We start from the raw sequence: 26489 nt of genomic DNA, 5'->3' as shown, positions 1-26489 counted from the left end.
CTATACTTAGTGGAGAGGGGGACCGTACTGAGGGAGGGGGTCTATATTTAATGGGGGTCCGTACAGAGGGAGGGGGCCTATAGTTAGTGGAGGGGGGTCCGTACAGAGGGAGGGAGTCTATAGTTAGTGGAGGGGTCTGTACTAAGGGAGGGGGCCTATACTTAGTGGAGAGGGGGGTCTGTACTGAGGGTGGGGGTCTATAGTTAGTGAGGGGGTCCGTACTGAGGAAGGGGGCCTATACTTAGTGGAGAGGGGGGTCCATACTGAGGGAGGGGGTCCGTACTGAGGGAGGGGGCCTATAGTTAGTGGGGGGGTTCTGTACTGAGGGAGGGGGCCTATACTTAGTGAAGAGGGGGCCGGACTGAGGGAGGGGGTCTACAGTTAGTAGAGGGGGGTCCGTACTGAGGGAGGGGGGTCTATACTAAGGGAGGGGAGTGTATTATTACAATGTAATAATAGAAATACATTTCAAGCAGGATATTGGGATGATATAAGTGCTAAAACCAGCCATTCACCCGACAAATCACTCGCCGCCGAAATCCCGCCAACCCCGAAACTACATTCAACACAACCCCCCCCCCCCGGTCCTTGGCAAAATTGTCCCTGAATGGCAGTTTGGAAATGTGGTCACCCTAACTGTATCACATAGGAAAAAGGTACTTAGATTTTTTTTTTTTTTTTATTAAAATATTTACAGTGCCATCATCCACATACAGAAACAGAAGAGACAATGTAAATGAACTGCTTGCCGACCAGCCACCGTCATTATACTGCGGCAAGGTAGCACGATCCTGCAAATCGCCATAGGCAGGCATGTACTGGCCATTGGGACTAGCGGGAGTTTCCCGGTGGGCCGATGGCTCAGTGGGCCAGTCAGGCACAGTCCTGGAGCCGCTCCTCACTGACAGTGAGTGATCGTGATTTTTACTCCTGTCACCAAGGAGCAGCTGCCTACACTTGCTGGAGAGATGATTAGGCTTTCTGCTCCCTCCAGTCTGCAGAGGGAGATAGACAGCCGGCAGATTTCCCTTCCTCTCTCCCCTTATCACTTGTCACTTATCACATGACTGGAGAGAGGAACGAGAAGCTGCCTTCAGAACTGTGAGTACACATGGGAGAGGGGGGGGACACTATGATGTAAGTGGGTGCTGATGGGGACACTTTGATGTAGGGGGGTGCTGATGGGGAGACTTTGATGTAAGGGGGTGCTGATGGGGACACTCTGATGTAAGGGGGTGCTGATAGGGACACTCAAAATTAAAGTGGGCCGGTCTGGTTGAATTCCAGGGCCACATTTGTGTCCCAGTCCAGCCCTGGCCATAGGTGTACGTCAGCTCAGCAACTCGCTCTTGTGGGCACGCGTGCGCTCCCTTTGGCCAGCAGGGGAGCCAATCAGTGGGTCCGGCGGACTCAATGTCTGCTGGCCACCTGCGATCCTTCCCTGCAGTGATAGAACAGGGATCTGCTCGTTCTGACAGGGGAGATCACATAGATCCTGTCTTTGTGCTAAGCAGGAAGATGGATCTGTGTGTTTCCCCAATCACACAGTCCCTCCTACAGTTAGAAAACACCTGCAGGGAACACATGTAGCCCCTTGATCGCACCTGATGTTAAACCCTTCCCTGCCAGTGTCATTAGTACAATAACAGTGCATATTTTTAGCGCTGATTACTGTAATAATGTCACTGGTTCCCAAAAAAGTGTCAAAAATGTCAGTTAGGTGTCCGATCTGTCTGCCGTAATGTCGCAGTCCCGCTAAAAAATCACTGATCACCGCCATTACTAGTAAAAAATAAAAATAAAATAAAAATGCCATAAATCTAGCCCCTAATTTGCAGACGCGATAACTTTTGCGCACACCAATCAATATAAGCTTATTGGGATTTTTTTACCACAAATATGTAGCAGAATACATATCGGCCTAAACTGATGAATAAAATGTGTTTTTTTACTTTTTTTTTTCAAAATTGTCGCTCTTTTTTTGTTTATAGCGCAAAAAATAAAAACCGCAGAGGTGATCAAATACCACCAACAAAAGCTCTATTTGTGGGAAAAAAAAAGATGTAAATTTTGTTTGGATACAACGTCGCACGACTGCGCAATTGTCAGTTAAACCGACCCAGTGCCGTATCGCAAAAAATGGCCTGGTCATTAAGGGGTAAATCCTTCCAGGGCTGAAGTGGTTAAAGTGTATTGAGCACTGGTGAAGAAGGTGTTTCATAAACCCCGAAAATAAACCCCGAAATTGTCGCTCTTTTTTTGTTTATAGCGCAAAAAATAAAAACCGCAGTGGTGATCAAATACCACCAAAAGAAAGCTCTATTTGTGAGAAAAAAAGGACATGAATTTTGTTTGGGAACAGCAATTGTCAGTCAAAGCGACGCAGTGCTGTATCGCAAAAAATGGCTTGGTCAGGATGGAAGTGGGTAAATCCTTCCGGGACTGAAGTGGTTAAACAGTGTGTGTTTAGTATCACTTTAAGGTCTGCATATATCTTTTTGAGAAAGAACATACCTGTTGATCCTTCCAGAAGTTTAGTGAGAAATTAACTTCCGGTGCTGTCTGTAGTGTTATCTCAAGCAGTGTTATCAGCCCTGCCCAGTTTGGTGTGGACTACCAAAATACGTCTCCTCAATGTTATGGAGACGAGGGCAAGGGGACGTGTTCTGTAGTCCTGTCTTTGGATGACAACACAGCTCCTACATGAATACAGTATAATGCGTGAGTTTTGTCACCCTGAGCCAAGCAGTATGTTACTGTCAGGATCACCAGATAAAATAATAAAAAAACCTGAAAAAGGGAAAACCAAAGCAGCCAGCACATCTGAGAACTGGTGAGCTGCAATATATTAACTTTTTGTTTTAGTTTTTTTTTTTTATACACTTATATACAATGGTGTCCCTGGGGGGGGGCAGAGGGGTCCCTGAACCCCCCCCCAACATTATGCTGTGCCCCACCATGTGCCCCCCCCCCCCCCCCAATTAAAAAAAAAGAATTTTTTTTTTTTTACTAAAAATCAATGTCTAAGAGGGAGAGAGTCCCCAGTCAGCTCCTGCGGGTGATTCCTCCCCCCTCCCTCTGCTTGCTGACACTGCATAATGCGAGCGCTCACACAACCATGGCCACCCGATCTGCTCTTTCTCCTGCATCCTCATTGGCAGGGAGAAGAGCGAGTTGCAGGAAGGACTCCACCAGGACTCTCAGTTACTGAGAAAACAGACTGATTTCTCCCATCCTTAGGACAGGAGAACCAGCCTGTAAATTCCAAGATATGCCAGACCAGAGCAGTCAATAGCAGGGGCAGGACAGCTAGAGGAGGCTGGGGAACCCAACAGTGGCAGAACACCAGGGCCCGGTGGCAAGACAACCTTTGCAACCCTGATAGTTCTCCCACTGATTTGGACCCTTATATTTTCTTGGTATGCTGGTGACTAGGGATTCGACTCGAACATTGGCTGTTCGCAAGTTCACCGAACAGCGAACAATTTGGGGTGTTCGCGGCAAATTCGAATGCCGCGGAACACCCTTTAAAAGTCTATGGGAGAAATCAAAAGTGCTAATTTTAAAGGCTAATATGCAAGTTATTGTCATAAAAAGTGTTTGGGGACCTGGGTCCTGTCCCAGGGGACATGGATCAATGCAAAAAAAAGTTTTAAAAACGGCCGTTTTTTCAGGAGCAGTGATTTTAATAATGCTTAAAGTCAATCAATAAAAGTGTAATATCCCTTTAAATTTCGTACCTGGGGGGTGTCTATAGTGTGTCTGTAAAGGGGCGCATGTTTCCTGTGTTTAGAACAGTCTGACAGCAAAATGACATTTTGAAGGAAAAAACTAATTTAAAACTACCCGCGGCTATTGCATTGCCGACAATACACATAGAAGTTCATTGATAAAAACGGCATGGGAATTCCCCAAAGGGGAACCCCGAACCAAAATTAAAAAAAAAAAATGACGTGGGAGTCCCCCTAAATTCCATACCAGGCCCTTCAGGTCTGGTATGGATATTAAGGGGAACCCCGGCCAAAATTTAAAAAAAAAAATGACGTGGGGTTCCCCCTAAATTCCATACCAGACCCTTCAGGTCTGGTATGGATTTTAAGGGGAACCCCGCGCCAAAAAAAAAAAAAAAAACGGCGTGGGGTCCCCCCAAAAATCCATACCAGACCCTTATCCGAGCACGCAACCTGGCAGGCCGCAGGAAAAGAGGGGGGGACGAGAGTGCGGCCCCCCCTCCCTCCTGAACCGTACCAGGCCACATGCCCTCAACATTGGGAGGGTGCTTTGGGGTAGCCCCCCAAAACACCTTGTCCCCATGTTGATGAGGACAAGGGCCTCATCCCCACAACCCTGGCCGGTGGTTGTGGGGGTCTGCGGGCGGGGGGCTTATCGGAATCTGGAAGCCCCCTTTAACAAGGTGACCCCCAGATCCCGCCCCCCCCTGTGTGAAATGGTAAGGGGGTACATAAGTACCCCTACCATTTCACGAAAAAAGTGTCAAAAATGTTAAAAATGACAAGAGACAGTTTTTGACAATTCCTTTATTTAAATGCTTCTTCTTTCTTCTATCTTCCTTCATCTTCTGGTTCTTCTGGTTCTTCTGGCTCTTCTGGTTCTTCCTCCGGCGTTCTCGTCCAGCATCTCCTCCGCGGCGTCTTCTATCTTCTTCTCCTCGGGCCGCTCCGCACCCATGGCATGGTGGGGAGGCTCCCGCTCTTCTCTTCTTCTTTTCTTCTCTTCTTCTCTTCTTCATTTTCTTCTCCGGGCCACTCCGCAATCCATGCTGGCATGGAGGGAGGCTCCCGCTGTGTGACGGCGCTCCTCGTCTGACAGTTCTTAAATAACGGGGAGCGGGGCCACCCGGTGACCCCGCCCCCCTCTGACGCACGGTGACTTGACGGGACTTCCCTGTGGCATTCCCCGTGACGTCACAGGGAAGTCCCGTCAAGTCACCGTGCGTCAGAGGGAGGCGGGGTCACCGGGTGGCCCCGCCCCCCGTTATTTAAGAACTGTCAGACGAGGAGCGCCGTCACACAGCGGGAGCCTCCCTCCATGCCAGCATGGATTGCGGAGCGGCCCGGAGAAGAAAATGAAGAAGAGAAGAAGAGAAGAAAAGAAGAATAGAAGAGCGGGAGCCTCCCCCCCATGCCATGGGTGCGGAGCGGCCCGAGGAGAAGAAGATAGAAGACGCCGCGCAGGAGATGCTGGACGAGAACGCCGGAGGAAGAACCAGAAGAGCCAGAAGAACCAGAAGAACCAGAAGATGAAGGAAGATAGAAGAAAGAAGAAGCATTTAAATAAAGGAATTGTCAAAAACTGTCTCTTGTCCAGATTCCGATAAGCCCCCCGCCCGCAGACCCCCACAACCACCGGCCAGGGTTGTGGGGATGAGGCCCTTGTCCTCATCAACATGGGGACAAGGTGTTTTGGGGGGCTACCCCAAAGCACCCTCCCAATGTTGAGGGCATGTGGCCTGGTACGGTTCCAGAGGGAGGGGGGGCCGCACTCTCGTCCCCCCCTCTTTTCCTGCGGCCTGCCAGGTTGCGTGCTCGGATAAGGGTCTGGTATGGATTTTTGGGGGGACCCCATGCCGTTTTTTTTTTTTTTTTTTGGCGCGGGGTTCCCCTTAAAATCCATACCAGACCCTTTCTGGTATGGAATTTAGGGGGAACCCCACATCATTTTTTTTTTTTAATTTTGGCCGGGGTTCCCCTTAATATCCATACCAGACCTGAAGGGCCTGGTATGGAATTTAGGAGGACTCCCACGTCATATTTTTTTTTTAATTTTGGTTCGGGGTTCCCCTTTGGGGAATTCCCATGCCGTTTTTATCAATGAACTTCTATGTGTATTGTCGGCAATGCAATAGCCGCGGGTAGTTTTAAATGAGTTTTTTCCTTCAAAATGTCATTTTGCTGTCAGACTGTTCTAAACACAGGAAACATGCGCCCCTTTACAGGCATACTATAGATACCCCCCAGGTACGAAATTTAAAGGGATATTACACTTTTATTGTTTAACTTTAAGCATTATTAAAATCACTGCTCCTGAAAAAACGTCAGTTTTTAAAACTTTTTTTTGCATTGATCCATGTCCCCTGGGGCAGGACCCAGGTCCCCAAACACTTTTTATGACAATAACTTGCGTATAAGCCTTTAAAATTAGCACTTTTGATTATTCATGTTCGTGTCCCATAGACTTTAACGGTGTTCGCATGTTCGAACGAACTTTTTTCCTGTTCGCATGTTCTGGTGCGAACCGAACAGGGGGGTGTTCGGCTCATCCCTACTGGTGACATATATATCTTGTTTTCTGTCACCCTGGGGGACCCCAATACAGTAGGAAGGGAGCTCACTGCAGAATATGTGAAAGGGCCGTTGTGGGGTCGTAGTAAAGGGCCCCAGGATATATATATATATATATATATATATATATATATATATATGTATATAAATTGCATTTTATAGTTGCCCCCCTACTTTTGGTCCTGTCCCCCCATGTGCCCCCCCTAAATATGAAAGCTGGAGACGCCACTGCTTATATACACCTCATCCTAAACATACAAGTGTACTGTTCATACCTGTCCAGCTAGGCCTGTGCTGTAAGCATTGCCGATGAGTCCATCTTTTTGTTGCTCCAAAATATAATGCAGGAGTCCAGACAGAGTTGTCCTCACTTCTGTAAGTGTTTTTTCAGGGATATTATCCATGCCAAGCACACAAACCAACCCCATCGCTACTACGGCTGCTGTGTCTGTGAAGGCAAAGCTTTGGTTATGCTAATAATGAAAACCTTTGACGTTAGATAAATAACACATTTTCACCTCTTTCCATCAGTGCTGACAACAGCCTCTTATTGCTGCTGTAGTAATGTCATCTTCCAGTACACTTTCATAGTTGGAACTGCAGAATTTTTCTTTAACAATGGAATTAGGCATATTTTAAATAAAAAACTATGCTGTCTTACCCTCTGAATATTACCTTAGAAATGAGTTCACATATCATTTAACCGTTTGCCGACCAGCCGTGCAGTGGTCAGTCATAAGTGACACACAGAGAGAGCAGAAGTCAAGCCAGAAGTGTGTAGCACATGGAGAGCAGAGGTCAGGCATATTTAACATACGTACAGCAGAGATCATCAGTAAGTAACACAAGGAGAGCAGAGATCAGTGGTAAATAATGCATGGAGGTCAGCGGTCAGGATAAGTAACATGTGGGTAGTATAGGTCATCAGTAAGTAATGCATGAATAGTAGAGATCAGAAGTAACACATGGAAAGCAGAGGTCATCAGTAGGTAATACATGGAGTCCAGAGGTCAGGAGTAAGTAATGTACAAAAAGTAGGAGGTTACACATTAGCAACACACCAAGAGCAGAGATCAGGAGCAAGTAACGAAAAAAGAACAGACTAGGTCAGGAGTAAGTAACGAGTGGACAGCAGAGGTCATCAGTAGGTAATACATTGATGTTAGTTAAATATTATTAACTGGGTGTGTTTGATATTGCAGAAATCTGACCATAGGTCCAGTTCATATACTCACCTACATCACCACACACCTCTGGTGTAGTGTGATTGGCCACAATGCGTGCTGCTGAAATAGCATAAGGGCTGGACATGGTGCAGAGACCGAGAAGGTCAAGACCCACCTGGTACCAGGTGGTTATTACGGATGCGTTTGGAGATCGCTCATTTTCTGTAATAAGAATCAGTGATTATTCATACACTCTAACAAACTCATAATCAATCCCACAAGGAAAATCTTTCCAGTTTGGACAGCAAAAATAATCCTGTAGAGGCCCTAAAACTTTTCCCCACTAGAGTCATACTTTACACGTGATATTTTTAATTTGCACTAAAGCCATCACTGTTTATGGAACCAAGTAGAGCAACGCAAACCTCAGTTTTGGGTGCCGTTTATTAGACGTTAACACCCTTCCACTGTTCCCCCATCTCTAGCTCTCAGTTATAGGCACGACAGCTCACCAAAAGAGTGTGGAGTTGTTTTTTAAATGAAATGCAAACTATAATGATTTTCTTAAATTTTTATCTTTTCAAAATACTGTTGTATACTTTTTTGTTTTAGTACATTTTTTTTACATTTGCTATATGTGAACAAATAAACATTAAAGTGGTTGTAAACCCACTTTAAAAAAAAAAGATAAAAAAGGATGATGTCACTCCCGCACATGTGCGCGGTAACAGCACACTCACTGAAGCAACGGCACGTACGCGCTGTTGCTTCAGTTTGTGTCAGTGTGCATGTGCCAATGACGTTGGCACATGCAAATACAGGGGATATGTCAGGGACTTGCCAGGACAGGATGGGGGTACGCGCGTGCGCGCATGCGCATGAGCGCTCCTGGCCAGATTGAACAGTAGTGCCTGTATACTTGTGTGCGCCGGCATGCGCATCAGGTGCGCGCACTGCGGGTGCGTGTGCGGCAGGTGTGCGCGCGTGCATGTTAGCGATGTTTGGCGCCAGTGGGCTTTTAAAAGAACTGCAGCTGCACTTGTGCGGTGCTGTTTGATCTGCAGCTCTGTGCCTAAATAACCCATGTTCTGTTTTCTGATCATCTGTACCGACCCGGCTCTGATTGACCTACCTGCTCTCCCCAATCCCGACCTCGGCTTGCTTGACCTTGCTTAAACCTCCTGCTTGTTTACCTGCTGCCAAACCTCTGCCTGTTATCTGACCCTGCTTCAGCCTGCTGCATTTACCTGCCTGATTACCTGCTTGACCCTACTTATCTGACTCCTCTGTTGCCTGTTGCCTAGCTCTGTGTGTTGCTGTGTTACCCGGCTTATCTGCTCCAGTTCCAGTTGCTGCTGTTCCTGCATTCATCAGCTCTTCAGGTCGCTGACCTGCTACTGTCCCTGCTGTCATCTGCAGTTCCAGCCATCCCTGGAGGATCATCATCCTGCTTCGATGCCAGCTGCTACAACTTCCACAGGCACTCCTACCCTGCTGTGCTCACAAGACCACTGTTCCCACTCCAGTGGCTCCTGAACCAGAGCTGTAAGAGAGGTCTCCTCCTACAAGTCAGGCTCTACTACCAGGTACCTAACAGTATCAAACAGCCATGACTGAACCTGAAGGAGAAACCTCTCCCATGAAGGAGATTTGTACGCACCTTGCGGCCCTCACACAAGCCGTGAAATCTCTACAAGATGGCTATGTCCGGCTGGAAGGACAGGTCCAGAATCTCACTGGTTCCGGTAACGTGGCTTCTGCATCCTCTGCTGCACCTACACAGACTGTCTCCTCTTCTTCAGTTGTGATGCTCCCATCTGAGCCTAGAGTCCCCATCCCTGAAAGGTTCTCAGGGGACCGAACAAAATTCCGGGCCTTCTGCAATGCTTGCCAGCTTTATTTTGCTCTTCAGCCTTGGACTTTCTCCCTAGAGGCCACAAAGGTGGGATTCGTGATCTCCCTACTACTAGGAGAACGCCAGACCTGGGCTAACCGACTACTTGAGGGGAACAGTGCTCAGACTCACTCTCTTGTCATCCTTTTTTGAAGCTATGGCCCAGCTTTATGAGGACCCCCAGTGGACTGCCATGGCTGAGTCTGCTTTGTTTGTGTTCCAGCAAGGCTGCAGAGCGGTCGAGGACTATGTCACGGAATTTAGGCGCTGGAGCGCAGACACTCAATGGAACGATGCAGCTTTGAGACACCAGTTCCGCATGGGCTTCTCTGAAGGACTGAAGGATGAGCTCGCTCGTGTTAGCATACCTGATACCCTCGAAGCCTTGATCACCTTGGCTATACAAATCGATCGCCGACTCAGAGAACGCCGATCAGAACGTTCTTCTCAGCAAAGCCGCCCGTTATGGATGACTGTGAAAGCCCCAGTTCCTGCTTCCCACTACTTGACTCCGACCTGTTTGAATCCTGATATTTCAGTTCCTGACATTTCCGAGCCCATGCAGCGCTGGTATGACCAACCTTGCCCCCAGAAGAACGGGCATGCCGTCGTCAACTAAACCTATGCCTCTACTTTGGTGGAACGGGGCACTATGTGCACAACTGCCCTGCCAAGATGCGTAAGTGTCCATCCTTTGTTCCTGCCAATCTTTCAACTTTGTCTGCCAATACAACCCACCTTGCTCTTCCACTCGCATTACAGCTTCGGGAAAAGACAATTGCAGTCAACGCTAGCATTGATTCCGGAGCATGCAGTTGCTTTATCGATTCCACCTTTGCCAGCCAACAAAACATTCCTATGCAAGAAAAGACACAGAGACTTTCTGTTTACCTGGCCGATGGTTCTTGCATAAAGATTGGGGGAGTAACCCAGGAGACCCTTCCTCTGCCCGCCACCACTCTCTTCAAACATAAGGAACTTCTGACCCTTGATGTCATCTCTTCCTCACTGTTTCCGTTGATCCTGGGCATCCCCTGGCTCCAGGCTCACAATCCCCGCATCAATTGGGTAACTGAAGAAGTAAGGTTTCTGTCTCCCTACTGTCAAAAGCATTGTCTACCTGAATCCTCCAACCCTTCCTCTACTTTGTTGTGTCTGGACACTGATCCGAATATATTCCAGTCTGTGCCTGAACCTTATCATGAATTCATCGATGTTTTCAGTAAATGGGGAGCAGACTCCTTTCTGCCTCACCGCCCCATGATTGCCCGATCGAACTTCTTCCTTGGGCCGAGATCCCTTTCGGGCGTATCTTCCCCTTATCAGAAAAGGAGCAGGAGGCATTAAAGACTTACATCGATGAGAACCTGGACAAGGGATTCATCCGCCCCTTGACCTCCCCAGCAGGTGCCGGAATATTTTTTGTCACCAAGAAAGATCAGACTCTTTGCCCATGTGTGGGCTACCGCGAGCTAAACAAAATAACGGTCAAGAACCGCTATCCCTTACCCTTGATACCAGAACTTTTTCAGAATTTGAGATCTGCCATTATCTTTACTAAATTGGATTTGAGGGGGGCCTACAACCTGGTCCACATTCAGGCCGGGGATGAATGGAAAACGGCCTTCCGGACCCGATTTGGTCACTACAAGTATTTGGTCATGCCCTTCGGGCTCTGAAACGCCCCTGCCACCTTCCAGCATCTCATTAATGATGTGTTCAGGGACTTTTTAGCCAGCTTTGTAATTGTTTACTTGGATGATATTTTAATATTCTCTGGATCTCTTGACCAGCACCGGGAACATGTTTGCAGGGTCTTATGCCGTCTTCGCCAACATGGACTGTACGCAAAGGCAGAAAAATGTAAATTCGAGCAACAGAGCATCCAGTTTCTGGGGTTGGTGATCTCTCCAACGGGCATCAAGATGGAGACCCAAAAGGTATCCGCCATACTAGACTTGCCTCTAACCTTAGACAAGAAAGGGGTGCAACGTTTTGTTGGGTTCGCAAACTTTTATATAAAATTCATTAAGGGATTTTCCGCAATAATCACACCCATCACACAACTGACCAAGCAAAACTCACGTTTTCATTGGGGCCCGGAGGCCCAAGACGCTTTCGAGACACTCAAAGGACTTTTTACCTCAGCACCAATTCTCAGCCATCCTGACCCATCATTACCTTACATCCTTGAAGCAGACGCATCTGAAGCAGCAGTAGGGGCAGTCATTTCACAACTCCAAGGCAGTAAGGATCTGATGCACCCTGTGGGATTTTTCTTTCGGAAACTCTCTCCTGCGGAGAGAAATTATGATGTTGGTGATCGGGAGCTACTCGCCATCAAAGTAGCCTTAGAAGAATGGAGATACCTGTTAGAGGGCGCTGTCCATCCAGTATTGATATACACCGATCACAAAAACTTAGAGTACCTAAGATATGCTAGGCGGCTGAAACCTCGGCAAGCTTGTTGGGCCCTATTTTTCTCACGCTTCTGTTTTCACATCACCTACTGGCCAGAATCGAAAAACATTAAACCAGACGTTCTATCGCGCATGTACGACGACCCCAAGGACCTATCTGTTCCCGACACCATTTTGCCCGCAGGCAACTTCCTGCTCTTGCAGACAGACCTCCTCTCTCAGATCAAAGAAGCATCCATGGACTCTTTAAGACCACCTGGAATTTCATTGATGCCCAGAGATGGTCTATTATTGACACTGCTCCATGATCACCCGCTGGCAGGACACTTTGGGGTCTGCAAGACTCTTAAACTGGTGCGGCGCACGTTCTGGTGGCCTGGTTTAGAAGAGTTCTGCAAAAAATATGTCAGTTCATGCCCTGTCTGCATGCAAAACAAGACAGCAAGAAACTGGGCCTGGGAGCTACTAAAACCCCTACCTGTACCTGATAGATGGTGGAAGATGATCACCATGGACTTTGTAGTAGAGCTTCCATGTTCTGAGGGGTGTACAGCTATCTTCGTGGTCGTAGACCAACTGTCTAAAATGGCCTATTTCTTGCCTTTAAAGGACACCCCATCCGCTATGGAGACTGCCCATGTTTTTATTAAGGAAATTGTCAGATTACATTGAGTCCCTGCAAACAGTGTCAGATAGGGGGGTACAGTTCACTTTACGTTTTTGGAGGGCCTTGTGTGAAATTCTAAAGATCGAACTGGCCTTGTCCTCAGCCTATCACCCCCAAACTAACGGGCAGACAGAGAGAACTAACCAGACTCTCGAACAATATATTAGATGCTTTACGTCCTTTGTACAGGATGACTGTGTGTCCCTGCTGCCCCACAGGGCAATCTCCCTTTTTTGCCAATTATGGCTTCCATTTATCATTTTTACCTGACTTTCTTGCAGAGTCTCCAGTTCCGGCAGTATAGGGTACGGTGGATTTCCTCAGCCGCAATAACTGGGTGTTGTAGGAGGCAGTGTCCAAGGCCCAGGCAGACAGCAAAAGAGCCTTCGATCGGAAAAGAAGAGAAGAATTGGACCTACAGCTAGGCCAGTGTTTCTCAACTCCAGTCCTCAAGGCGCCCCAACAGGTCATGTTTTCAGGATTTCCTTCAGATGAAACAGCTGTGGTAATTACTAAGGCAGTGAAACTGATCAAATCACCTGTGCAAACTAATGGAAAGCCTGAAAACATGACCTGTTGGGGCGCCTTGAGGACTGGAGTTGAGAAACCCTGAGCTAGGCGACCAGTTATGGCTTTCTACAAATAACCTAAGGTTGGCTTTCCCTTCGAGGAAACTTGCACCCAAATTCATGGGTCCTTTCTCAGTGAAGAGGAAGATTAAGGAAGTTTCTTACGAATTATCCTTACCTGACTCTCTAAAGATTCACCCAGTGTTTCACGTATCATTGTTAAAACCTGCAGTGCCTGATCCCTTTCCTGATAGAGGAGCCAGACCTCCAGAGCCTGTCTTAGTTGATGGGTGTGAAGAGTAGGAGGTGGAGGCCATCCTTGATTGTAGGAGATGGCGAGGGCAAATACAATTCCTAATCAAATGGAAGGGGTACGTTCCAGAGAACAACTCCTGGGAACCTGACAGCAACATCCATGCTAAAAGGTTAATCCGTGCTTTTTTTTCTGCCCATCCTGAAAAGAAAGCCTGCTTAGGCATCCGGAGGCTGCCCTTTGGGAGGGGGCAATGTCAGGGACTTACCAGGACAGAACAGGGGTACATGCGTGCGCATGCGCACGAGCGCTCCTGGCCAGGTTAAACAGCAGCGCCTGTATACTTGTGAGCGCCGGCGCGCGCCTCAAGTGCGAGCACAGCAGGTGCGCACGCATGGACGTTAGCATTGTTTGGCGCCAGTGGGCTTTTAAAAGAACTGCAGCTGCACTTGTGCGGTGCTGTTTGATCTGCAGCTCTGTGCCTAAATAACCCGTGTTCTGTTTTCTGATCATCTGTACCAACCCGGCTCTGATTGACCTACCTGCTCTCTCTAATCCCGACCTCGGCTTGCCTGACCTTGCTTAAACCTCCTGCTTGTTTACCTGCTGCCAAACCTCTGCCTGTTATCTGACCCTGCTTCAGCCTGCTGCATTTACCTGCCTGATTACCTGCTTGACCCGGCTTGTCTGACTCCTCTGTTGCCTGCTGCCTAGCTCTGTGTGTTGCTGTGTTACCCGGCTTATCTGCTCCAGTTCCAGTTGCTGCTGTTCCTGCATTCATCAGCTCTTCAGGTCGCTGACCTGCTACTGTCCCTGCTGTCATCTGCAGTTCCAGCCATCCCTGGAGGATCATCATCCTGCTTCGGTGCCAGCTGCTACAACTTCCACAGGCACTCCTACCCCGCTGTGCTCACGGGACCACTCTTCCTACTCCAGTGGCTTCTGAACCAGAGCTGTAAGAGAGGTCTCCTCCTACAAGTCAGGCTCTACTACCAGGTACCTAACAGGATATCTCCTAAACTGGGTAGGTTTAGGAGATATCCTGGGTAGCTACAGGTAAGCCTTATTATAGGCTTACCTGTAGCACAAAGTGGTCTGTAAGGGTTTACAACCACTTTAAATACATGACAAAGGACATGTTGAGCACTGTTGGATAGCTACTCAGACATCATAGCAGATGCTACCTGACACCAAGTTGGCCATGGCTGATTGACACTGTAAAGTGAATGTAAACCCTTACATGTAACCCAGTGAAGTGATTGGCAACAAGTGATACACAGAAATTAAACAAATCCTCCTACATAAGTTGTACCCATCTATCTGAAGCCTTCTCTTCTCTACATCTGTTCAAAATGCTGAATTATAAAAAATTGTCTGAGAGTTCAAAAAAAAGGGGGTGGAGAGCTGAAGTCAACCTCTGCAGAGCTCAGTGAGGAGAACTCCGACAGATGATTTGAGAGAAGGGACACCCCCCCCCCCCTTTACACAGGAACAGAACTGAGGCTGTCAGTCCCTCCCCATCAGGAAAACTTGTCAGACATGATTCAGGTTGATAGCAGAGGAACGAAACAGCAGACAAAAGTGATACTTAGTGCTCTTAAAGGAGAAGTCCAGCCTAAGCTCGTTTGGCTGGGCTTCTCATAAGGGTCACAGGAGTGCAATTCGTTTTGCACTCTTGTAACCCATTTTCAGCAGAGAGCGGTCTGAAGTCCGCTCTCTGCTGACATCACACAGATCAGTCCAGGCACCGCGTCATCCTGACTCTGGGAGTGTGGATCCGTCAGTTGCCTGGACTGATGGCTGTCTCAGCCTCTCAGTGAACCGCTCCCCACCACCTCCACAGCTGAGTGCTCCAGTGAGTGTGGAGGAGCAGAGAGGAGAGCTGCTGACTGACAATCAGCAGCTCTCTGCTCGGGGATCTGTGAGAACCGAGCCATCAAAGACCGCCAATGGCTTCTCCTCCCCTCATCAGTCCCCTCCCCCCACAGTTAGAATCACTCCCTAGGACACACATTTAACCCCTTCAGCGCCCCCTAGTGTTAACCCTTCCCTGCCAATGACATTTATACAGTAAATCAGTGCATTTTTATAGCACTGATCGCTTTATAAATGTCAATGGTCCCAAAATAGTGTCAAAAGTGTCTGATCTGTCCGCTGCAATGTCACAGTCACGATAAAAATCGCAGATTAATAGTAAAAAAAAAGAATAATAATAAAAGTGACATAAATCTATCCCCTATCCTGTAGATGCTATAACTTTTGCGCAAACCAATCAATATACGCTTATTGTGATTTTTTTTTTAACAAAAATATGTAGAAGAATACATATCGATCTAAACTGAGGAAAAAAATTTTTTTTTTTCAAATTGTGATATTTATTATAGGAAAAAGTAATAAATATTGTGCTTTTTTCAAAATTGTCGTTTTTTTTTGTTTAAAGCTCAAAAAATAAAAAACGCAGAGGTGATCAAACACCACCAAAAGAAAGCTCTATTTGTGGGGAAAAAATGATTATAATTTAATTTGGGTACAACGTCGCATGATTGTGCAATTGTCATTCAAATTGTGACAGCACTGAAAGCTGAAAATTGGCCTGGGCAGGAAGGGGGTGAAAATGCCCTGTAATTAAGTGGTTAATTGAGACAAGTACACTCTATAGAGGGATATGCTTTGTTCATGTTTCATGTGTGAAGTTTACAACCACTTTAAGCTGTTAAACCCTGTAGACAATTACCTTTTAGCCACTTGATGCACTTCCACAATACATTTACTGTGGGCAGGCGGCAGCTACAGTCTAGGCAATGTACCCGTATGTCACTGCGTGTTTCCAGGTTTTTGGGTGTGTGTGTCCCCTTCTGACCCATACAATTTGCACTAGGGATGAGCCGAACACCCCCCGGTTCGGTTCGCACCAGAACCTGCGAACGGACCGAAAATTCGCACGAACGTTAGAACCCCATTGACGTCTATGGGACTCGAACGTTCAAAATCAAAAGTGCTCATTTTAAAGGCTAATTTGCATGGTATTGTCCTAAAAAGGGTTTGGGGACCCGGGTCCTACCCCAAGGGACATATATCAATGCAAAAAAAAACTTTTAAAAACGGTCATTTTTTCGGGAGCAGTGATTTTAATGATGCTTAAAGTAAAAAAAAAAAAAAGTGAAATATTCCTTTAAATATCGTACCTGGGGGGTGTCTATAGTATGCCTGTAAAGTGGCGCGTGTTTCCCATGTTTAGAACAGTCCCTGCACAAAATTACATTTTTAAAGGATAAAAAGTAATTTAACCACTTAAAGACCAGCCTCGTTTTGGATTTTAGGTGTTTACATGTTTAAAACATTTTTTTTTGCTAGAAAATTACTTAGAACCCCCAAACATTATATATTGTTTTTTTTTCTAACACCCTAGAGAATAAAATGGCGGTCATTGCAATACTTTTTTTTGCACAGTATTTGCGCAGCGGTCTTATAAGCGCACTTTTTTTGGAAAAAATTCACTTTTTTGAATAAAAAAATAAGACAGCAGTAAAGTTAGCCCAATTTTTTTTATATTGTGAAATATAATGTTATGCCAAGTAAATTGATATCCAACATGTCACGCTTCAAAATTGCGCCCGCTCGTGGAATAGCGTCAAACTTTTACCCTTAAAAATCTCCATAGGCGACGTTTAAAAAATTCTACAGATTGCATGTTTTGCATTACAGAGGAGGTCTAGGGCTAGAATTATTGCTCTCGCTCTACCGATCGCGGCGACATCTCACATGTGTGGTTTGACCACTGTTTTCATATGCGGGCGCTACTCACGTATGCGTTCGCTTCTGCGCGCAAGCTCGTTGGGACAGGGCGCTTTAAAATTTTTTTTTTTTTAATATTTATTTTACTTTATTTTATTTATTTTTTCACTGTTTTAAAAAAAATAAAAAATTTGGATCACTTTTATTCCTATTACAAGGAATGTAAACATCCCTTGTAATAGAAAAAAGCATGACAGGTCCTCTTAAATATGAGATCTGGGGTCAAAAAGTCCTCAGATCTCATATTTAGACTAAAATGCAAAAAAAAAAAAAAAAAAAAAGTCGTTTAAAAAAATGACACACAAAAAAGAGAAGTGGGCGGAGCCGACGTAATGACGTCGCTCCGTCCATCCTATGGTATAGAGACGGGTGGGTGCCATCTTAGCCTCACTCGTCTCTATACTGAGGAAGGGAAAGGACCCGATCGCCTCCATCGCTACTGACGGCTCCGGTAAGCGGCGGAGGGCGCGGGAGAGCGGCGGGAGGGGGGGTGGCACCTCTCCCGCCGCCGATAACGGTGTTCTCGCGGCAAACCCGCCGCGGAGACCACCATTATCGTGTACAGAACCGCCGGCCCTAAAGATGGATACCTCGGTTGTGGCAGCAGCTGCTGTCGTTACCGAGATATCCATCTTTAAAGTAATGATGTAGTGCTTGCGGCTTTCAGAAGATTTCACCTCACTTTTTGTCCCAATGACAAATATTTTTTGAAAATTTGGGTTTTTTTGTGAAACAAGGATTGGTGATAAAGCATCGGTGGAAAGGAGAGAATTTCTCTTTCTAGGGGTAGATTTCATCTCACTTCCTGTTGTCTCCTTCCATTTGCAAGTAGGAGTCGTTTGTAAGTTGGATGTTTGAAAGTAGGGGCCTGCCCTATATACTCAGCAGAAATTTGGCCCTTAGGTGTTGTTGTGGCCACAACACTGTAAGCCCTCACAGGGCCCTGCTGTGAAATATTAGATCAAGAATTGTAATTACATGCCCCTGTTGAACAGGGCCAGAAAAATTGTGCCTTTGGTGGTGGTGGTGGTGGTGCTGGTGCCACAACACTGTAAGTCCTCACAGTTACTCTTGGTGGGTGCAGAAACGGGCCCTGCTGTGAAATATTAGATCAAGAATTCTAATTACATGTCCCTGTTGAACAGATACACTAGTTGGAGCGCAGGAACTAGCCCTGCTGCAAAGAATTGCATCAAAAATTGTAATTACACGCCCCTGTTAAACAGGGGCTGAAAAATTGGGCCTTAGGCACTGGTGGCGGCGCCCAGAACCAAAAATTTTCTTACAAGCTATCAGTAAGCACTCAGCATCAGCATAGGCAGTCTTTGAATGGATCTGACATTTCAAAAAAATGTATTCGGTTACATCAGCATCAGGTGCTTGGTAGCTGGTGGTGATCCAAGACTGATTCATTTTTCTTTTCAAATATTTTATTGGTAATTTACATGCAACTGTTTCATAAAGTTCGATACATGGTACAGTATGGATAGTAGACAGTGCATATGATAATAGAGTAAAATAACATGAACATAAAGAAAACCGGATGGTATTACAGGAGATGTATACTCAGTCAGGTAACACTCTGAGTTAACATAACTAAAGATACGAATAGTGAAAGGGAACTATGTCCCCAGTTTCAATATATTAGAATGCCGGCTGTTCCCAAAAACACTGGCGGGGAAGCCACCGGAATCATCACATGTGACAGAGTACATTACCAATGTTTAATAATGAAAGGTAGGATAGAATACAAGAAGGAGGAAAGGAAAAGTAGCAGTGAAGGAAAGGTCTAAGAAGAAGGGGTGTGAGTTAGAAGAGTAGAGGGGGAGGGGGGACTGGTCGGACCGTATGGGCACAAGTGCAAGTTCAAAATCTTAAAACAATGCTAGACATATTCAAAGTAGTAAAAGGTTTTCGTCAATATCTGTGGGCAAAAAATGCTCCACCCAGGGTTGCCAAGTTCTGGAATGTTGGGGGACTTTATCAAGGATTTTCGCTTCAATTTTGCTATGTATCATTGCTTGGGTAATCCTATTCTTCATTTCGACTATGTTAAGAGCGGGTGTTTTCCAAGCCTTAGCAATGGTCTGCTTGGCTGCAGTGAATAAGTGAAGGAGGAGACGGAGTTGTGCTCTGGTATAATCTTACGGGAAAAGGTTAAGGAGGGCTACGGCTGGGCTAGGGTCTAAGGTGACTTGGTAGAGGGTGGATGCCATCCGGAATACTGTTGCCCAGAAGCACTGCACCAATGGGCATGTCCACCAGATATGTAAGTGTGTGCCCCTGTCTCCACACCCTCTGAAACAGTTTGGAGAAAATTCAGGTAGGAATTTAGCGATTCTAGCTGGGACTAGATACCAGCGCATTAACACTTTGTAATTTGCTTCTGAAGCAACAACATTTTGGGATGGCTGCCAGGACTTCTGTTGTGATCGTATTTTCCATCAACCCACGATTGGTTTCAGACAGGGTAGGAATAGGCAAGTTGTGAAACAGCTGCTCAGCTTGGCGCAACGGAAATGCTGCTTTAGAGTCATAAAGATTTGCTAGCTGTTTACGTAACTCCGAGAGAACCTGGATTGGATTACTAGTGATTGTGTCCTTAGCCAATTTGAGTCTAATGGAAACACGAGCATGATCCAGTCTGCGTAGGCGCAGAGCCAGATAGGTGTCTGGTTTATTTGCTTTGGTGTAGATCGTGTGGTTGGTTCTGCGAATAGTCTTATCAGCCGTCTCAGCGAGAAGTAAATCTAATTCTAGTTTAGTTTTTTCTAATGTTATTTTGTGTGCTTCGGTTGGGTTGGCTTGGAATTGAAGGAAGCTATCATGGTAATCTGACTCAAGTTGCCGTAGTTTGAGTTTCCTATCTCTATTGAGGTGTGATGCCACTGAAATGCATGTGCCTCGTATCACAGGTTTATGCGCCTCCCAGAGCAGAATGGGGGAGATGTCAGGGGTGGCGTTGTGGGTAAGATAGTCCTTAAGGGCTATTTGGATATCCAGACAATATGATTGATTGGTTAGAAGAGAATCATTCATACACCATGATCTGTTGGTAGCTTGCGGGATTAAAGATGACACTGTAGTGATGACAGCGATCTGTCCATGTGAATGGTTGGATATGCGAGTGAAGGAGGCGTGGGGCAGATGCTATAGAAATAAAAATATGATTGATCCTGGAGAAAGATTTATGTGGATGTGAGTAAAATGTATAGTTTTAGGTTGGATTCTCTCCTGGTATCTAGAAGGGAGGCCATTTGTATTAATTTACGAAATTGTGTTGAAGGAGCGTAGTGTTCTGGGGCATAGGGCGATTTATCTAAGTGTGGTTGCAGTACAGAATTGGAGTCACCGCACAGAAACAAGGTTCCCTTGCAGTGTGCTTTCACAACCTGTAGTAAATGTGAGAAAAAGAGATTCGGGTTTGTGTTGGGAACATAGTAGGAGACAAAAGTTGTGGTTATGTCCTGCAACAGTCCCACAAGAATTAGGTAACGACCTTCTAGGTCTTTTATCTCAGACAGAGGAGTAAATGGCATAGTGTGATGGAAGGCCAACAAGACTCCTCTATGCTTCGTGTTTGCTGAGGCACTAAATACCTGTGGGTATTTAGAACTAAAAAAGCTCGGGGTTTGGCGTGTGGAAAAGTGAGTTTCCTGGAGGGCTACTACATTAGCCTTTAGTGATGCAAACGTTTGAAAAGCTTTCACTCGCTTGTGTGGTGGATTAAGTCCCTTAATGTTCAAGGTAAGTATTTCAAGTGGGGCCATTATAGGGTGTATGGGGAGCCAATATCAGAGGGCCCAGGGCCCGTGCGAGCCAACCGGTTAAAGGGAAGTGAAGAAGTAAAATTGTAGAATTGAAGAGGTGGAAGGAAGAAAGAAAAGAGAGGGAGAACATGGGGTGTAGGGCAAAGTACTGAGAGATCCTCCTGGTGAGGAGGCGATAGATCAGTAATGCCCGACCAATGAGTGGGCCAACTCTGCAACCACATATCCAGTCAGAGAGTGGGCGCACCGCCGCAAACGGGGATAATAATATCAATTTAAGGTAAAAGAGAAAGATACATTTTTCCTTATTCCCCATAACATTATAGATAACAATAAAATGTCAAAATAAAAAAAGGGGGGGGGGGATGTAAAAATGCAAGGTACAATACATTCAAGCAACTGAAAAGTACATACATAAATATTCTGCAAGTGCCATTCCCGTAGGGGATAAATATATTGGAACTAAAAGGGGACAAAGAGAGGGGAAGGAGGGGGTGGGGAGGGGGGGAGGACATGAGGGAGGAGGGGGAGGGGAGGGTTAAGGACAAGGGGGGGAGGGGGAGGAGAGTGAAGGGGTAAAGGGAAAGGAAGGTAAAGGGAGGAGGGGGAGAGGGTGAAAGGGGAGAGGTGAAGGGAGGAAAGACAGGAGGGGTAAAGGGAGGGGGTAAAGGAAAGGAAGGAGGGGAGAAGGGGAAGAGGTGAGGAGAGGAGGAAAGTAGGGATGGGTGAGATGGAGGGTCATGGGGAGAAAACTATTAGGCTATACCTAAGAAGAGCAATATATTAGGCAGAATGTAAAAAGTATATAACTGTTACGTTACCAAAACGCTTACGCAGAAATGGTGAGGTAATAGGGTTAACCAGGCCCACTATGTGTGGGCCTGGTTAAGCGCAATTTACGTATGTTCAATGTACAATTGTGTTATTGCAATAAGTATTGCAATAGTATCAAACAAAAACAGTAAAACAATAAAATAATAGAACAAAACAACTGAACCTGAACAGGCCTTAAGTGGCCTGTGAGCCCTGAAGAGAAAACACTTTCAGAACGTAGAGTGACCATAATCGACAGTAGTGGTCCAGCAGGTCTCGGTCGCAGAGAGGTCCTCTTGTTATGGCGTGAGGTCAATTACTGCAAATGCAACCGAGAACCTGTATGCACAAAAAAAAGGGAGATAAGAAAAGAAAGGCAGTTTCTTTGACATCAGCGTGGGGCTTGGGACTTCGGGCTAAGGTAGGAATTTCCGGACGATCGGGCTGGGGTTCCTTTCCGGATGGATGGCGGACCAGGGTTATTCCTCTTCGGGGTCGTGGCATATGGCTGGGAGGCAGATCTAGCTGGCGTGCGAGGAAGGGATGTATCCGGCTGGCATGTTTGGGGGGACAGGTGAAGCGATTCCAGCAGTCGTTGAAGCGATTCTGGGGTGGTGCAGATGTGTTGTTGACCTTGGAAGGAGAATTGTAGTGCGAATGGAAACCGCCACGTGTACTTGATCTGATGCTGTAATAATATCTGCAGTTGAGGTTTCATAGCACGGCGTTTAGCAATAGTGAGGGGTGCTAAATCAGTAAACAATTGGTACGTGTGGCTCTGGAACTGAAGGGAGTTGCTATTGCGGGCTGCTGCTAGTAGCTGTTCTTTAGTGCGAAAAAAATGCAGCTTGACAATAATGTCCCATGGTGGTCCATCAGTCTGGCACCTGGTGAGTGCTCTGTGGATTCTGTCGAACTCAAGGCGCTCAATAGGTATGGAGGGCGCCAGCTCCTGGAATAATGCTGTAGTGAACGATTGTAAGTCATCAATTGTCCCCGGTATACCTCTGACGCGCAGGTTAGACCTGCGGGAACGATTTTCTGCATCCTCAAGGCGGGATAGAAGCATGGAGTTTTCCTCTCGGAGGGCAATATGTTCCTGAGCTTGTTCTTGAAGAGTTAACTCCATGTCATCGACCCTAGTTTCAAGGTCTGCTGTACGTTGGCCTATCTTGTGGATTTCATGTGTTAGGCTATTGGTAATCTGGTCTGATGTTGCTTTAAGGGTCTTGTGGAGCATTGTTTCCATAAGTTTCAAAAAGGCAGTTTGTGACATACCTGTGTGCGGAACGGAGGGGGAACCGCCTAGGTTCTCTTGTATGTCAGTCTCTTCCTCACTATCGAGTATATCTGACCGTGCAGGAGAGGATGCTGAGAGTTCCGCCAGAGCCCGGGCCTTCGCCGCCATCTTGGAGGAAGCGCGGGCCAGCGCTTCTTTGATGGGTTTCTGCGGTGCCCCATTAGTACCATACCAGAGGAGACACTGGTGTGGGGAGAGGCGATCCCTGTAAGAGAGGCTCCAAAATGCCAGTTCAGCGAGGCGTAGGAGTCCCGAATGTGCGGCGGGGAGTGCGGAGCTTTACAGAGAAGCGTCTGCCATGTAAAGCAGCGCGCATCCGCCCCAGACTGATTCATTTTTATGAAGGTCAATCGATCGACCGGGTCGGTGGACAGACGCACCCTGTGATCAGTTACAAAGCCTCCAGCAGCACTGAATGTGCGTTCCGAAAGAACGCTGGATGCAGGACAGGCCAGTAGCTCAATTGCATACTGTGCAAGCTCTGGCCAGTGATCCATCCTCAAGACCCAGTAACCCAGAGGATTTTCAGTGGGAAAGGTGTCCAAGTCAGATCTTGCCCCTAGGTATTCCTGCACCATGTAAAACAACCGCTGGCGATGGTTGCTGGAACCGATCATACCTGCGGACTAAAAAATTGTCTGAACGCATCGGTCAGACAGCCACCTTCTCCACCGCTCCTTCTTTGACTGACCGAAGCCTCAGCAACACGTTGTCCAGAAACAGGAGTTTGTAACCTCCCAGTCTCTGGGAACGCGTTGCACAGACCTTTCTGCAAGGCCTCCCGAAGATGTTTCATCCTATGCTCCCTCTGCGACGGCAAGATAAGGTCCGCAACCTTACCCTTGTAACGTGGATCAAGGAGGGTTGCCAGCCAGTATTGTTCCTTCTCCTTGATACCACGAATACGAGGATCCTTCCACAGGCTTTGCAGGATCAGGGAGGCCATGCAGCGTAGGTTTGCTGAGGCATTCGGTCCGGAGTCCTCTGGGTCACTAAGGACGACATGATCCGCAGCCACCTCCTCCCAGCCACGTACAATGCCATGTGTTTCTTGGGACTGTAAATGATCCCTTAAAGTCTGCTGTTGATGCTGAGTGCCAGGCTCCACCTCCATACTGACACAATCCTCCTCCTCCTCGTCCTCTTCCTATGTGATCGACGGGCACGCAGGAACACTGCCTGGGTAAAGGGGGCCTTGAGAGCTAAGGAAGTCCTCTTCTTCCTTCCTCTGTTCTGCCTTAAGTGCCCTGTCCATTATTCCACGCAGCGTGTGCTCCAGCAGGTGGACAAGGGGGACAGTGTCACTGATGCATGCACTGTTACTGCTCACCATCCTCGTGGCCTCCTCTAATGGTGACAGGACAGTGCATGCATCCCTGATCATGGCCCACTGGCGTGGGGAAAAAAAAACAAGCTTCCCTGACCCTGTCCTGGTGCCATAGTCGCACAGGTACTCATTGATGGCCCTCTGCTGCGTGTGCAGCTGCTGCAGCATGGCCAACGTTGAGTTCCACCTGGTGAGCATGTCACAGATTAGGCAGTTCTTGGGCAGGTTAAATTTCTTTTGGAGCCAAGCACTGGCATTATATGACCGGCGGAAATGCACACAGACTTTCCTGGCCTGCCTCAGGACATCCTGTAAGCCCGGGTACCTGCCCAAGAACCGCTGCACCACCAAGTTAAGGACGTGAGCCAAACAGGGCACATGGGTCATTTGTCCCTGTCAGAGGGTGGAGAGGAGGTTGGTGGCATTGTCGCAAACCACCATTCCTGCCTTAAGTTGGCGTGGCGTCAACCACCTCTGAACCTGCCCCTGCAGAGCTGACAGAACCTCTGCCCCAGTGTGGCTCCTGTCCCCCAAACACACCAGCTCAAGCACTGCATGGCATCTTTTGGCCTGCATACTCGCGTAGCCCCTTGAACGCCTACGGAGCACCACTGGTTCCGAGGACAAAGCACAGGAAGAGGCCATGGAGGAAGAAGAAGAGGAGGGGGTGGAGGAGAGAGGTGTGTCAGAATCATTAGTAGTGGCATTTTGGAGGCGTGGTGGCGGAACAACCTCCAACACTACTGCACCTTGTCCTGCATCCTTCCCAGCTGCCAGCAGAGTCACCCAATGCGCCGTTAAACTTAGGTAACATCCCTGTCCATGCCTGCTGGACCATGAGTCAGCAGTAATATGCACCTTACCGCTGACCGCCCAGTCCAGCGAGGCATGGACATTGCCTTCCACATGCCGGTAGAGGGCCGGAATCGCCTTCCGTGAGAAAAAGTGGCGTTTAGGTACCTGCCACTGAGGAACCGCACATTCCACAAACTCACGGAAGGGGGCAGAGTCTACCAACTGAAAAGGTAGCAGTTGAAGTGCTAGCAATTTTGCCAAGCTAGCATTCAACCGCTGGGCATGTGGATGGCTGGGAGCGAACTTCTTTCGGCGGTGCAGCAGCTGGGGCAAGGAAATTTGCCTGGTACAATCTGACGTCGGTGTACCGAAAGCAGATTGCCCACAAGTACTTGGCTGTGACACACCAAATTCTACACCTTCATTCCTCTCAGTGCAGGTCTCAGAGAGGACTGAAGGTATAGTGGGGTTGGAGATCTCAGCTGATGAGGAGCAAGGAGAGGTGCTCTTTGTTCTTTGGTATGGGTCTATTAGGTACGCTTGCCAACAAACTGCATGGCAGGTCAACATATGTCTGGTCAAGCATGTGGTGCCCAAGTGGGAGATGTTTTGGCCACGCGAGATACGCTTGAGACATATGTTGCAAATAGCAGCGGTGCAATCTGATGCACTCGTCTCAAAAAAGGCCCACACCAAAGAACTTTTGGAATAACGCGCATAGACAGCAGCGCCCTGCACATGCGGAGCTTTGCGGTGTGATGCAGTCAGTGTGCTGCCCTTAGGCTGGCCCCTGGAGGGCATCCTGCCTCATTGGTGATGTGCCTCCTCCTCCTCTCTCCTATTAGGCACCCACGTTGAGTCAGTGACCTCATCATCCCCTCCCTCCTCATCACTGGAGCAAACCTGGCAGTATGCTGCAGCAGGGGGAGCATGACTGCCAGATTGCTGTCCTTCTTGGGCACCCCCTCTGTCCGTGCTCACGTTACTGCCTTCATCTAGCTCAGTATCATCATCAGAGCCTTCTAAACGCCGGGCATCCTTCTGGAGCATGTACCCAACACTGTGGTCAAACAGTTCGAGGGACTCAGGAGGACATGGTGGGGCTAGGGAAGGTGTCACTGATGCCATTGAGCCGAGGGAAGAGGCCGTGTTGGCAGCTGCTTTGCCAGACAAAGTACCCTGAGGATGGGTGAGAGAGGATGAGGAGGATGAGGACGGCTTGGTCATCCACTCGACCAAGTCTTCCGCATGTTGTGGCTCAACACGGCCAGCTACCGAAAAAAAGGCCAAGTGTGTCCCACGGCCATGTGCTGATGAGGATGCACCGTGTCCACGACCAGCACTGTTGCATCTAGACACAGAGCCTGTTTGCCCTCTTTTATTGGCTTGTGACTGTCTGCCTCTCCTTGTTGGCCTTC

At 47.5% G+C, this 26489-nt stretch overlaps 1 protein-coding gene across 3 annotated transcripts in view; it reads right to left on the bottom strand.

The window, feature by feature from the left end:
* LOC141106408 (cobalamin binding intrinsic factor-like) overlaps nucleotides 1–26489 on the bottom strand; it is a 224118-nt gene that overhangs the window by 59295 nt on the left and 138334 nt on the right. For all 3 annotated transcript variants that reach the window (XM_073597175.1, XM_073597174.1, XM_073597173.1), the window contains 2 exons: nucleotides 7538–7690; nucleotides 6578–6750 (listed from right to left, as the gene is read on the bottom strand). In XM_073597175.1, coding sequence (XP_073453276.1) covers nucleotides 6578–6750; nucleotides 7538–7690 — 326 coding nt within the window. The remainder of the gene's footprint in view (nucleotides 1–6577; nucleotides 6751–7537; nucleotides 7691–26489) is intronic.

This window comes from Aquarana catesbeiana, linkage group LG08 (genome assembly GCF_042186555.1).
Source record: "Aquarana catesbeiana isolate 2022-GZ linkage group LG08, ASM4218655v1, whole genome shotgun sequence".
NCBI classification, from domain to species: Eukaryota; Metazoa; Chordata; class Amphibia; order Anura; family Ranidae; genus Aquarana; species Aquarana catesbeiana.
The sequence above is the reverse complement of the archived record's forward strand: the minus strand, read 5'-3'. Positions and strand labels throughout refer to the sequence as shown.